This window comes from Mugil cephalus, chromosome 17 (genome assembly GCF_022458985.1).
Source record: "Mugil cephalus isolate CIBA_MC_2020 chromosome 17, CIBA_Mcephalus_1.1, whole genome shotgun sequence".
In the NCBI taxonomy this organism is placed as follows: domain Eukaryota; kingdom Metazoa; phylum Chordata; class Actinopteri; order Mugiliformes; family Mugilidae; genus Mugil; species Mugil cephalus.
This window is the reverse complement of record NC_061786.1, coordinates 7,604,814-7,618,967: the sequence shown is the minus strand read 5'-3', so window position 1 is coordinate 7,618,967 and position 14,154 is coordinate 7,604,814. Positions and strand designations below refer to the sequence as shown.

Below are 14,154 nucleotides of genomic sequence, written 5' to 3'. Positions count from 1 at the left end.
ACAAATAATTTGAAATAATAATGATAAATAAAATAAAAAGATAAATTAAAACATATACATTATTCCTCTTTGAACCATGTATCATATAATTAAAAAAATTTTGTCCACTTTTTAATTTGTACACCTTAGAGTTTTGATATATTCCTTAAATTCACATTACGTAAATCGTATGAAGCAGAGTGTTACTCTGGTTACTCTACTTCTGTGCGGATGAAAATTTCCAAACAAAATCAACACGTTGACAGCAAATTCAATCTGGTCAGTGTCATGAACAAAACATGTGATATTTTTACATTAGAATTTTACATTACCTCCATTGAATATATACAGTAGGCTACTGAAATAAATAATGTGTTAATGATTCTGGTTCATGTTTTAGCTTCTTCTTCTTGTTTTTTATTTTTTTCGACTGGCGATTTTTGCGTCACCTACCTACCACGTGATATCGTTTCCACGTGGTAAACCCGGAAGTCAGCGCCGTCTGCTTATGTCAACATCGTTCTCTCGCACAGTGAAATAACACATTAAACTTTAAGATTATCCTTAGTTTTTTCCCTCCTCTGTGCTTGACAGCAGCGATGGCCGAGGAGGTCTGCTCCTTGAAGGCACAGCTGGAGCAGAAAGAAAATGAGATTGCTGCTTTGAAGAGTAGATTGGCACAGCTAGAAAAGGTATGAAGCAGAGTTACACATTCCGGTGTTTTAGGGCGCAGCTTTATTTATTTTGTTTAAATTACTCCTTTAGCATAGACCTGGAAGCTTATTCTACAGTAGAACTATAGAAAAAGTGATAAGTAGACAACTTCCGTTTTTAATGAATTAAATCCAGTTTTAGAGCTCTACACATTACATCCTCCATGCAGTGATCAGTCAGGTAGAGGGACATAATGCAGCGCTGTTATATTATTTCTCAGATGTACCTAATGTTTTGACAAGTGAGTGTAAGTTATTGTCATATAATGAACATGTTCTTAAACTGGAGATTTTCAGCGTTAATTTGAGGGGATGAGGTTTCTGTACAGTCAAATGTAGCTGACTAAAAACTGTTTAATGGAAATGTTTGGTATATTCTGTTATCGTGTCTTCATCAGGGAAACAGTTACAACTGTAGCTTGAACATGTTCTGATCAGATAAAAACTGAGTCCATGTCCAACCATACAGGCACCAAACTCAGTTTGTCCTAGTTTGTGTAATCGTATCCTCCCCTCTGTGTGATTTCAGAGCCATGGCTCTGTGCTGGAGCTGCATGACAAAGTGACACCTCTAACCCCCCTGACCCCCAAACCAGCACTGAGCAATGAGGACATCATGCGCTACAGTAGACAGCTCCTTATGCCGGAGTTGGGCGTACAAGGTACAGGTGGCCACAAACTGAGTTATTTTGAGTGCCATAAACCGTTAAGTGAGGTTTATGTTATGACTATGTCTTTACTGTCCACAGGTCAGCTAAAACTGTCCAAGACATCCGTGCTGATTGTGGGCTGTGGTGGACTTGGCTGCCCCCTGGCACAGTATCTTGCAGCAGCTGGCATTGGTAGGTAATCTAGACGATCAGTGCACATTATGCCAAACTGATGAATCATTTACCCTGTTTGTTCTACATCATGGACAGCTGTAGTCTGTAGTCCAGTCATCTGTCTGTGTAAATGTCCGATTCTTGTGTAGGAAACACGAGGAACGCACCGACATAATGTCACCGACCTAACTTAACCGATCTCACTCTTTGTTGACCTGACTGGTTTCCTGACAGCCAACTAGAGGGCTCCTACCCTTTATCTGTCTTGACTTCCTATGTTACTGTTGCTACGCTAGACATTTATCAGTTAATGAGACATAAAAAATTGTACCAGTGATTCTTCAAACCTGTGAAGGACGTAAAGTCAACAAGTGTGAGTAAAGTGGAAGCTTTTCAGTTGTATAACAAGTGAAAACTGGTGAGAATACTAGTAATTTTCCCAACATCTGCCGTCTCAGATCCGCATTAAATCTAGACTCTGTTGTTATAGGTGTTCATTGTTTTCTATGGGAATGGACCCCCGCATGGCTACTGTTAGTTTAACCGAGCAACAGTAGCAGGAAGTCGGGACTTGATGGTAGGAGCCCTCTGGTTGGTGGTCAGTAGACCAATCAGAAGGGCAACAAAGGTTCATTATAATGTTAAGTACAACACTGTCATTGAATTCCTTCAATCTCTTAAGAGGCATGACCCACGTGGATGTAACGAGGAAAAATCATTTTCAATTTTATTTTTTATTTTGGGAATATATATTTCGGGGACACAGTTGGATTACAGTTTGCCTCAGATAAAGGTTCAGATAAGTTTTGTATGCATAAATGAGAAGAGCAAGGGAATTCTGCAAAATGCTCCCTTTGTCACTTGTGCTCTATTTGAGTTCAATGCCGATGGTTTTCTAATGGTATCGAGGTCCGATTCGCAAGAACAAGTCTGTCTCTCCCCAGGACGCCTTGGTCTGCTAGACTACGATGAAGTGGAGCTCAGTAACCTGCACAGACAGGTGCTTCATGGGGAGGAGAACCAGGGCCAAGCCAAGGCTCTGTCTGCTGCCAGCTCTGTTAGAAGGTAGGAAACTCATATTTTGTATTTAACAAAAATGTATACGCATATCTGACAGATTAACTCTTATTTCTGCCCCAACAAAACTGATAAAACTGAAATTTAGAAGTAGTTTGATACTATTAGTAAATGTTCAGTAACTAAGATACATGGTGTATTTGTATGTTTAATGTGAGCCTTCGGCCACTTTATAATGTACACTGGCGCTTTCCAGTCTCACCACGGGTTATATTTGGTTGTGTATTTCTCTGCAGTCTGCAAATATTGTGTAAACATGTTATTTTAGAGACGGCTGTTTTTGGTGCCTCTTTACCTCACAGTGGGCCTACTGTGGTCAAAACGAACATTGTGTAGCTGCAGCCACACGAGGGCGCCATTTCTCTGACTAGCAAATAACTCCTACAGCTTACCTTTTATTTCCTTTTATATTTCCTTTTTTATTGTTTTAATGCTGAACACATAATACAACTTGCAACAGAAAATAAGTTTTGCCTGATTTTGTCTGTCTACATTAGGCTCTCGTAGACTTTAAAGACTCAAAGTAGGGAGAGAGAAGATCAGTCAGTCTTAAAATGCCATGTCATTCAAAACTCACATGTTGGCACATTTACCACATTGCCTTATAGAATATGTTTTAAGACTGTGGTTTTTATTGAATCTGCTAATTATGGAAGGCAAAATCCGACTTTTTCAGAAACAAGTGACCATATCTGTATGTGAATTTTACATCTGCAGGCTAAATTCCACAGTGGAGTGTGTTCCCTACCACCTGCAGCTCTCCCCGGAGAACGCCTTGCAACTCATTCAACAGTATCCTCAGCCTACATCTGCTGCACAGACCTGCCCGTGGCTAATTGTCCGTCATGAATGCATGTTATAGCTGCCATCTGCTAAGTCTTACTGCTACGTCTTGCGGCTACTTATCGTGCTTATCATACTGCAAGAGAAGAGCTGTACTTGAGGAAACTGGAAGTGATCTGTTGTAGCGATGAACTCTGCCTATGAGGACACCTTGACTGCGCTGACCTCATGTACGACATTGTAGCTGATTGCTCCGACAACGTCCCCACTCGTTATCTGGTGAACGACGCCTGTGTGCTCAGCGGCAAGCCTCTTGTGTCAGCGAGTGCTTTGCGGATGGAGGGTCAGGTACGGTGGAACTCCGCCCCCCATCAATGTAGCCGGTCTCCTTGAGATCTGCCGCATGATTTGTGTGTTTGTGTGCGTGTGCAGTTGACTGTGTATAACTACCGCGGAGGCCCCTGCTACAGATGTTTATACCCTATGCCCCCACCCCCGGAGACAGTGACCAACTGTTCTGATGGAGGGGTGTTAGGAGTGGGTGAGTCTTTCTCAGAAGTCATTAACTTTACACTGAAAGCAGCCTGTGTAAATAGCACTTCTTGGTAACACTTTTTGTTTTTATTTAAGTTCCAGGGATAATGGGCTGCTTGCAAGCTTTGGAAGTCCTCAAGATTGCTTCTGGACAAGGCTGTATCTTTTTTTAATTTTATTTGTTTACTCCCACGTAGCATACAGCAGCTTTCATGGAGTCTTTTTACCTAGTGATTGGAATGAATCGACAGTAAAAGAGATTTCACTGTAGCAAAGTTGCAAAGGATAGGAGGGGTGTTTCTTGTAGAATAAAAGCAAAAACTGACTATTTTTGGCTAATAGACTTGCCCTATCCTGCCTGCTGTGTGGCATTGTCCTACACATGCAGACACCTGACCATAATGTGCCAGGGAATCGTGAATGTTACTGCTGCATCGATATACAAGCGGGACGACCTGAGGGAGGATCCCGTGAATCAACTAACGTGGTGGTACTTTTCAAAAAAGTCGTATTTCCCTTGACTGGGCGTGCCAGCTTCCTGCGGCCAGCAGCTCTTGCTGTTCGACGCTCAAGATGCCAGATTCAGGCCCATCAAGCTTCGGCCCAAGCAGGCCGGCTGTGCAGTGTGCGGGGAGAACCCAAGTGTGACCGAGCTGGTGGACTACGAGGCTTTCTGTGGGTCTGCTGCCACAGATAAGGTTGGTCATAAGCTGCTGCTGCTGGGAGACCTAGTGTCATGGGGTTGTGCCCATTTCCACTGGAATGCTGGAGTAAAGTGTGTCTTTTACCAATTGTATTTCACGACATTTAGAAAGTACATCTAATTACGGGACAATTCTCTTTTCAGTGCCGCAGACTCAACCTACTGTCCACGGATCAGCGGATCACTGTACAGGTTGGGATTGTATACCCCAGAACACTTGGTCATTGCGTGACTCCCCCTATTTAGCGCTGTTTATTGTATGATTACTCCCAATTTTCTCAGTTTTCATGTGCATTCATAAACTGATTACATCTCAGTGCTGACCCAGCCCCAAATGGGAAATGACTTAAAACGTGCCTGTAGGTTTTCTATGGGAAAGAATAACACGTTCTGTTTGGCACAGAGAGCGCTGGTAGTGGATTGCATCTGTTTATATTTCTGCAGAATTGGCGCTTTGAAACCCGCTGAGTCATTTAGCACAGAGATGGGGATCATGATTGATTGGGGTGCAGTTGAGATTGTGCAAGGGGCTCCAGTTAGAAACAGTTTTGCTTCCTGTGATTTAGAGAAAAGCAGTTAAGATGTTCGTACTACTCCCCTATTACAAATCCAGGCCACATTTACTGTGAGTAATTTTAGTTTCCCTGTGTAACTGAAGATATAAATCAATGCATTTTTCCAAAACAAAGCCACACCTCTCTCTAATGTTAGCAGTGTATGTGCATTGATGGCTGTTTCAATGCATTTACAGGATTATAAAACGATATTGGACAACGCAGGACCCCATCTCTTGTTGGATGTGCGCCCTCTTGTGGAGGTGGATATCTGCCACCTCCCTTTCTCTCTCAGTATCCTTTTTTTTTTTTGTTGTTGTAACAAAGCCATAATTATGTACTGTCTCTTCATGATCCTCGTTTCCATTTCTGTGAAATTAACCTCCTTATATTGCTGCCAGATATTCCACTCTCAAGTTTAGAGGCGAGGAAGAGCGAACATCTCCAGTTACTCCAGGAGAGAATCAGCGGATTGAAACAGCAGATGGCAGGTGACTCCCGGCCAACAGGTAACATGGCAAAACACCGCTTAGAGTCTGGACGTGTTGTTTGAAATGAGCAGACACGCAGAGTCCCTCGTGCATATTCACAATCCACTGTGTAGTCTCATACTGCAGGGCCGGAGGCTTATTTTGGACGGCTAGAAACGGGTTGTAATGGGGTTGCTAGGTGACCCCTTTTCCAAAACATGCACGGTCAACCTGAGCAGCTGGCCTGCTTTGGAGAAATTAACATTCAAAATGTTATTTTGGGGGCGTTCCTTAATCAGTGAGCAAAATTTAGCTTTGTGCAGTTTTAGCTTGTCACTGATTTTAAACTCCTTATTCAATCTCCTTTTGGCGGGTTTTTGTTGAATACTAAGAAGTTTTCCTTTGCAACGTGTTACATCCGCACAGTTTCATTTTCATATTGTTTCCTCTGTTTTTTTCTACAGTGTATGTGATTTGCAAACAGGGCAACGACTCTCAGAAGGCGGTGCAGCTTCTTGAGAAGATGAGTGGGTCAGAGGTGGAGGGTATCGTGGTGAAAGACATCTGCGGAGGCCTCATGGCTTGGGCGAAGAGAATAGACACTGCATTCCCGCAGTATTAGTGCATTTAATGTGACTTTTTAAAAAAATAAAAAAAATAAATAAAAACGATGCTTGATGTCAGCCGTCTTTTTACTGAGTACACTGTGTTAAATGTTACTGCTGAATTGCAAAAACTCACACACAGAAGGTAACAACAAAGTTCCTAAAACGGGTTGTGTAATTTACAGTGTATTACTGAGCTGGCAGTTAAACAACGCGTTAGCTCAGTTGCAAAATCACGTCCCTCTTCCTGTTTCTGTTGATACTTAGAAGTTCATTTAAGTTGTATTTACATTTTATCATAAACACAGATTTTTTTTTTATGTCTTCAAGTATAAAGATGTAGCAACAAACCCCAATCTAAAAACATGAACGGTGGAGGTTTAATCTCAGCAGGACACTGTGATACATTTTTTTGTTGTTGTTTATTTAATCAAAGTGACATTTATTCCTCGGTTGGCTGAAGGGCCCCTTAGACTCCTGCACCTTACTTTTGAAATCAATGCATTACAAACTGATCCGGGTCATGTGGAGTAATTTTTTTTTTCTCTTGGCCAAGTTGAAATAACGGAAAAGAAATGGACATGCGCAGTGGGTCGAGCTCCGTCGGAGGCGCCATTGTTTCTCGCGGACTGTAGTTCAAGTTTTCCTCCCCACACGTGGAAAGTCACTTACGCAGGGGAAGCGAAAAGACTCCAAGCCCCAGCGACGCTTGCGGCTCTTGTTCTCGTCAAGCAGGGGGAGTAGTCACAGCTGGAAGGATAATAAGATGCGCATGAATTTACAAACTGGAATAAAAGATAAGAGAATATAAATGGACGGCACGGTTAGACTGAGCGAGACCGAGTGCAAAACTAAAGTTTGTCGTGTTTAGTTGACGACGCCGAGGTTTCGCGTGTTACTTCCAGGACAGTGCAGAAACTTCAGTCTCCGCTTCCCTCCGTTGATGGAGTTAAAAAGTTTCTTCAGTCCGCGCACAATGGAAAGAAAAGCGCCCTTCGCTGGGAGTGAAGGTAAAGTATCATTTCAGAAACGTTCAGCTCGACGTTTGGTTTTGAACGGGCTTCACGCGGAGAGGGGGCTCGGGGACATTAGAGTTCCTTCAGAAAGTGGACATTGATGGCTTGTATAACTTGTTTTGCTGGCATTCTCGACTCGGGCTGTGTTCTGCCAGCGAGCCAATCGAAAGTGGGAGGGGTGCAGATGTTCAGAAGCTCTGCTTCCAGATGTTTTGCGAAGTCTGAATATGTGTAAACACTCGAATGACACGCTCTGTCGACTTTTACGTGTCTTGTAGGCTTTTATTTACTCGTTTTGCTCTGTAGCATGAAGGCACGTTGTAGCAACATATATGTTAATTGAATAAAAAGACCAAAAAAGCCGATAGAAACGTGAAAATAGATATAAAATGCGTACGTCGTAAGCACGGCTAAGTGAATGCAGATCGATATAGGTTGGTTTTAAGCTAACCAAGTTATAGGGAAGTACAATGTAAGGCAACAGTGAAACAAACAGTACATATAATAGACTGAAGGATTATCTACAAGAATAATGTATCAACCTTAAGAAAAAATGTAGTACCTCCGTATAAAAAAAGTGTTTTTCTTAATTAATTTAACTAAATAAACAGTTCACCAGATGATGAACAATGTACGATTTATTCACACATCATGCATTCTCCAATGTTGTCAGGAAGGTAAATCATTTTTTTCATTGTAAAAAAGCAATATGTGTGTTTGTGTGTGTCTGTGGTGACAGGCTTCCTGTGGTCAGAGTGGATTACTGACTTCAGTAAGGAGAAGGAACACAACTCCAGGATATGAAGTGTGTTGCAGTGATTTTACTGCATAAGTCTGCAGATTGTCCAGAGACTTGTCCTCCATCGCCTGTCCACCTAGTGAATGAGTTGTGTCAGCTCAGGTGGGTGGCTAGGTTATCATCCTCTTAATTCCAGAGAAGACAATGCCAGACTGTAAAAACACACAGGGCTGACTCGCTACTACTGATGAGGACCGGAGGTTCCCCCTGCCACGAGTCTGTCCGCAGAGATCCAGCTGCTCCCTTTTCTCACTGAGTCCTCCACTATTCGGCGCTTCACGTTGCAACTGGAAGAAACCCAATGTCTGCCTCCTCCCCCCCGTCCTTACCTCGAGCCTTCCTCCACTCTCTCCATCCTCACCACCCGTCCTCGCCGACCGCCCTGTCTCCGAGCACGACCGGGCCGCTCTACACGCGGCTGTCCAACGGCAGTCACAGCGCCCCCAGCCCCACCAACTCGCGCAGCTCTTTCCATGGGGTCTCCTTCCTGCTGCAGATTGGACTGACAAGAGAGACGGTGAACCTGGAGGCCAGCGACCTGTCGCTGTCGTCCGTCAAGGACCTGGTCTGCTCCATAGTGGATCAGAAGGTAGGGATGTCGCTGTGTTCCATGTAACTCACACTCTGTTTCAGAAGTGGAAGGTTTTCCACCAACACACCCATGCACACCACAGTCACTTCGCTTTAAACTTAAGCAATAACACTGAAGGCTGCAGAGGACCAACATGGTGATGCACCAGCATGCGGCCTGCCGTCTTCTAGCATATTCATCTGTTTAGGTTTTGTGTTCCAAAGCAGACATGTGGGCCGTGTGCCTGCAAATGAGTCAAACGCCACAGAAGCATGCACACAACAGCAGGGATGCTCCTCCAGTTACAGGGCACAGTCTAGGAGTGCCAGCTATTTACATTGTGGTGTAAAGTTACTGGACACGATTCAAGTGTATACAAAATCATACGCGGACATATATACAAATCTACTCGGGGTTGTGTGCTTCTCGTGTATGTCGGGCTTATTTCATTTTCCAAGACGTTGGTAATGCTTCATAATGACAGTCTTCATACCGGCGTGCTTCAAACGCGAGTGCATCAATCTATATGTTATATATGGTTGTGTGAGAACACCCTAAGTGCAAATCAGCGGCGCCAGCTTTAATTTCCCCCGTTCTTGTTTGTTTGCGCTCGTTCTGGATTGGTTCCTCCTTTGCGTTGCGTGCCTGTTTAGAATGTTCAAAGTAAGAACGACTGTTAAACGTTTTAATTTTTGTTTTTAATTTGAAACGGCCCCATATGAGACGCACTGTAAAGCTACACATGCACCACATGTCCTTTATGTGAAGTGGTTTCCTACGTCAGAAAAACATGTTGATCGACCTTCCCTGAATACTAGGGAGTACTACACATAAACTGAACAATGAATCTTAACGTTTGCACATTTCTTTTACAATATGCAATTAGTGGCACCTATTATTATGTGTCTCTCAGATGTACAACATTTCTAAACATATGTAGGTGCTCTAAACCTCTTATTCAGCCATTGTCTTCTTTCGCTCCATGAACTGTACTTCACAGTTGTGTGGGATTAATGGTGTGCGAGGCCTGCTTTACTAATGAAATGGCTTCAGTGTGCTTTCACATGTTGCCGTTCTTTAACCCCTAGTGAATAATGATGATTACTCCATTTGTGTCTGTAATTATCACTGGCTGAATAAAACAGAGTGATTAAACAAAGCACTTTCATCACCCACTTGAATCAGAGCGTTTAGGTAGGTCAGGTCCACATCGGTGTCTGAGATGATAATTAAAATAAAGAGAAAAAGGGAATTGGCAGCAAACTTGCGTTGGACAACGAATGGAAGATAGCGAAGGAGCTGTCTGTGTGGAGCCAGTGTCCTCTGCTTCCATGTTGTCCAAGCTGACATTCCAGAGGAGCAGGGTAATGTTGTTGTTCTTTACGAGGTCTGCTGATTCTCACTAGCTAGTTATGAACAGTTCTGGTCCGCAGAGCAGAAAATCTCATCACTGCGCATATTTACATGGATCCTGTAACATATTGGCATAGTTGCAAGAATCTGTAACAGGAAAAGGGTGGGAAATGAGAAACTTTAAAGGCAACCCCTTACACATAATCAGCGCGGCGCATTCACGGGGAATGGGTGTTGATAATGTGCTGTGATCAGGATTGCTTACTTTTGTACAATTTTATCGCCGTGTAACACTGCATGAAGTCAGTCAAGATGCGTCAGGAAAGAATGTGATTTATGGTCAACCCTCGTGGGAAAACCTGTAAGCTATGAACTTGATAAATATCTGGACATTGTGTATATTCTGTTTATCATAATATACTGTACATCATCACCACAGAGCATATCCAGCCGGTTCATCCTCATTATTGTCCAGTTCTTCTATTAAACACTGCCAAATGCAGTGTACTGCCTCAACTATTTCATGAAATCCGGCCATATGGCTTTGATATCAATGGAAAATATGACTGTAGGCCTTGTGTGCTTTCAGTCCATCCCTGCCTCACTTCTTTTTCTAAAATATGCATGACAGCAGTGAGCCTTTTTGCAAAGTCCTCTCATCCTGGCCAGCTTTCCCAGCTGAAGATCTCTAACCCCAGCTAGCTTTTCCCAGGATGCCTCCAGTCAGCAGAACGTCAGGTGTCTGTCAGCAGAGGCAAGACAGGAAAAGGCTTTAAACTTTAAAATGTGGTAATATCTGCATGGAGATAGGGTCTGGATGGAAGCATATTCCCCATCTGTGGTGCTGTTTCCTCCGCTGAGAGCTGGCCTGCTTCACTACGTGACTCACCACTCAGCCATGCAACAAACAGGGATTCTTATCCCAACTTTAATCTGTGCTGTTCGTTGTCAGATTTCTGCTGCGTCAGATATTTGAGTTCAGAATGGGTGTTTGTTGCACGCAAAGTGTGATATTGACAATGTCAGTATCTTGTTAACCTTCACCCTTGTATTACAGTGGCAATTTGTCCACCTTCCCCCCCTGATTATCTGGGTCACTGTGCTGGCACATGAAAAACAACCTAGGCTTTTCTCAGCAATTTACTTGAACTCTTTTCCTTGGAAATGGGCTTTCAGGCATGCTACTGTAGACGCTGATATCCTCCTCCACGTCTTGTCTTCTTTCTGCTTTTTCCCTTTACACAGCCAACTACTACTTCTCACTGACCTCTTGACTCAATATAGCAGGTTCTTTAGTCAGTGTAGGGGAATTACATAAATTACATTCGAGCATAAGATTTGTTGATGTACCACTACATGTTTAAACAAATGCATTGTGCGTGATCAAAACACATTGTGCTGTAAGCACTTAAAATTCACCACCTGTTTACTAAAAAAAAAAAAAGCCAGCCTAAGGCTTGGAAAGTTTCGGTTTGTTGAACCCTTTTGGTGAAAATGCAGCACACTTTGATTCTACATGTATGAGAACAGATCACAAGAAAGTACACTCTTACAGAAAACTATTCTTTACAGCTTTACTGGTCGATCTTGTTAAAGTTTGGGACCATAGCTTAAGGACAGAAAGCTGGTTTTGTGACTGAGCGCTTTACTTTGCTAGTGCTAATTTTTTCTTAGCACCATGACTGGCTTGTCAAATTGACTAACCCTAACCCTAAAATCCAGTTACCCTTTCTATTGAATATACTTGTGATTTGGACACAAACCTGTATCCCATCACACGCTTTCCAGAGGTGGCTTCAAAGCTATACAGTTTCTTGCACAAGCTGTGTTTTACTGTGAGTAATGCGTCATGCCTCCAAGGTGGACATTCTGCATTTTTGTTCTTCATCCTTTAGATTTGAATCAGTTTCATTGTTTGACAAAGACTCAGGCAGCCTGTTGAAATAGCTGTGGATTGTATAGATTTTGTACGCTTCATTCCTCTTCCTGCTAAGGACTCGACCACATGACTTGGCTAGCTATCACAAAATATGTCAGAAAATCTGTTTACTTTTTGATGCCCTCTACGCTAGTCTGAAGTCGATTTTGATAACAGTGATTTGGACTACAATCACCAACTTTAGCGGTTAAGGTCAACCTTAGTATGGCGCAACCTGATCTTGATAGGTTCAGTCTGTCAGAGCAGCAATTGTGGTCACTGCGCCTGCAATCTACTGAATACTGAAAAATATGAGCTTTTAGTGTCACCACTTGGCACGAGAGCATCGGATCTAAGCCAGGCTCCTTGAAGGCTGTGAGAAATCGCGAAGGGGAGCCAGGGTGGCGTAGACCCCCCTAGCATGTTACTGTCGAGCCCAGATCTAACCCACGATGGCCCCTCGACGGCCCCGCCGTGGCTACATGCAGCTCTAAGTTGGGACAGGCTTGTTTCAGAAGCTGGGTCCTGACTTCTCTGTCTGGATTTTGGGGCTTGATGAATGGTGCGAGATAAACATCCATAGCTTCCACTTGTTGAGTGTTTCCTGTTTGGTGTCGCCCAAGTCCTCTCATGCAGCCAGCCAGGGAGCAGTGGTGGGACAAAAGTTCACGACTCTCTGAGAATGACTCCCAGTTAGCCAGCTGGTCAGCCTAGACAGCCAGCCAGCTACAGAACATTCCTCCTCACCCAGGCATTTTTGGAGGATGATGTGATGTTGCTGGGTATGGGTGGGATTAAACTGTAAGGCAACTGAAATATTTGGAGCTAAACACTTGCCTTGGTATTATTAAATATCTGTCAAATATCTAAGTTTTGATGATCGCCGCTGCAGTGCCAGTTGCGTGTTCAACATATTTTAGTTTTTAGTCTTCGGAAAAATTATGTTTAGCATCCTCCAAACAGCACGGTAGAATTTTTTATGGTGTTGGCAGCGACCATGTTTGATATAAACCAATAAGTTACAGCGTAGCTTGGGGTCACTTAAAAGTTACTGACTTAATCAAAGAGAATGATAGCAGGAGGAAAGAAACGTGAAGTGATTTGGCAAAGGCGACAAAAAATATGAAGCCTTCGCCTCGAATGATCGTTTCATGAATACGTAGCTTTTAGTCCTCGTCTTTAGGATGTTGCTGTATTTTAACTACAGCTGGAAATGCTGTGGAAGGCAGCTGCCTCAGCCACAGGTTTCCCCGCTGGTTTTGTCGGTGCTGTAACTCCCGGTCTCTGGTTGAGGGCTGTACAGCTGCCTCTGTAATTAGTGAGACAAAGGCCTTTTTGAGACAGAAATGGGCTACGTTGGACAGCATACTGGAAAAAAAAGCAAGTATTATAAAAACAGAAGGATTTGGATTGTTCTAAACCTTTGAGTAATATCACTTGCATGATGCAAGGTAACAGTTGGCAGAGAAAACAAGATCAGCTCAACATTCCTTTTCAAGATTAATTAGATCAAGTTGCAACAGTAGAGAAGATTGTTTTTGGTTTGCATTTATATGCTTCCATTGTGATTCTACCTTTGGGTGCCATTTGCCAAAGGCTGTTGTTGTTCAGTGACCTGAATGTCTAACTTTAGTGAAACACAGAATATAGAACCAATAAGTTACTGTGCTCTCACTAGCCCTCTTTTTATGTGGTTCGAGCTTCATTATAGGGACTTGGAAGAGGAAAGGAGCAAGAGAAAATAAAACGCTATAAGGGGAAGAAAATGAGAGAAGAATATAGCTCAAAAGAAGGGTGCAGATGGAAAATGGAGAAACTGTGTTTCACATCGACCAACGCTAACCAAAGCACACGAGAAATAAATCACCACCATCTCCCTCCCTCCTGCCCTTTGACAGTGTAAGCCCACATCTGCATGTTCCTATGGACTTGACGGACATATTTCACCCCAGAGGACGTCCCAACAGCGCAGGGCTTTATGTGTGATATACATGGGGCCAGACGTTTCCTGGAAAGCTCATTCAGCTCCTGCTCAAGAAGAAACAGGTCACCCGTTAATATTCACCAGTGGCGCTGGTCCTTTTTCCAGCTCACTCGGTTTTCAGCGTTCATTCGCGGGCTCGCTCCAAAGCAATGGAATTGACTAAATTGATATCACGAAGGAGATTGTAGAAAAAAAAAGTCTGTCTATGTACAACTCAAAAGCCTTGCACAAGGAATCTATCAATTTCCCCAGTCTTGGAGTAATTTGTGGA

The 14,154-nt window shown here is 43.2% G+C and overlaps 2 protein-coding genes across 6 annotated transcripts in view; both read left to right on the top strand.

Moving 5' to 3' along the window:
• The first annotated feature begins 469 nt into the window (after window positions 1-469).
• mocs3 (molybdenum cofactor synthesis 3) lies at window positions 470-6,306 on the top strand. 2 transcript variants are annotated; one of them, XM_047611184.1, is made up of 13 exons: window positions 470-671; window positions 1,222-1,354; window positions 1,442-1,534; window positions 2,461-2,581; window positions 3,311-3,385; window positions 3,607-3,724; window positions 3,809-3,917; window positions 4,007-4,069; window positions 4,445-4,608; window positions 4,758-4,805; window positions 5,365-5,461; window positions 5,569-5,658; window positions 6,102-6,306. In XM_047611184.1, the coding sequence occupies exons 1-13, from the start codon at window positions 579-581 to the stop codon at window positions 6,257-6,259; spliced, it is 1,362 nt and encodes a 453-aa protein (XP_047467140.1). In that variant the 5' UTR covers window positions 470-578; the 3' UTR covers window positions 6,260-6,306. The 2 variants fall into 2 exon arrangements, with proteins under 2 accessions (XP_047467140.1, XP_047467139.1); XM_047611183.1 differs by having other exon boundaries at window positions 5,569-5,676.
• A 599-nt stretch (window positions 6,307-6,905) lies between these two features.
• prkd3 (protein kinase D3) overlaps window positions 6,906-14,154 on the top strand; it is a 36,787-nt gene continuing 29,538 nt past the window's right edge. For 2 of the 4 annotated variants that reach the window (XM_047611451.1, XM_047611452.1), the window contains exons 1-2: window positions 6,907-7,252; window positions 7,998-8,646. In XM_047611451.1, the coding sequence (XP_047467407.1) occupies window positions 8,359-8,646 (288 nt within the window). In that variant the 5' untranslated portion in view covers window positions 6,907-7,252; window positions 7,998-8,358. Of the gene's footprint in view, window positions 7,253-7,997; window positions 8,647-14,154 lie in introns of all 4 variants that reach the window. The other 2 variants (XM_047611453.1, XM_047611450.1) reach the window with 2 other exon arrangements.

Bases quoted from the DNA above. Each gene is read 5' to 3' on its own strand.
- mocs3 (XM_047611183.1), top strand. From the start codon at position 579: ATGGCCGAGGAGGTCTGCTCCTTGAAGGCACAGCTGGAGCAGAAAGAA. The intron at 4,070-4,444 runs GTATCTTTTTTT...TGGGCGTGCCAG, and splicing joins GATTGCTTCTGGACAAGGCT to CTTCCTGCGGCCAGCAGCTC. The intron at 5,677-6,101 runs GTAACATGGCAA...TTTTTTCTACAG, and splicing joins AGGTGACTCCCGGCCAACAG to TGTATGTGATTTGCAAACAG.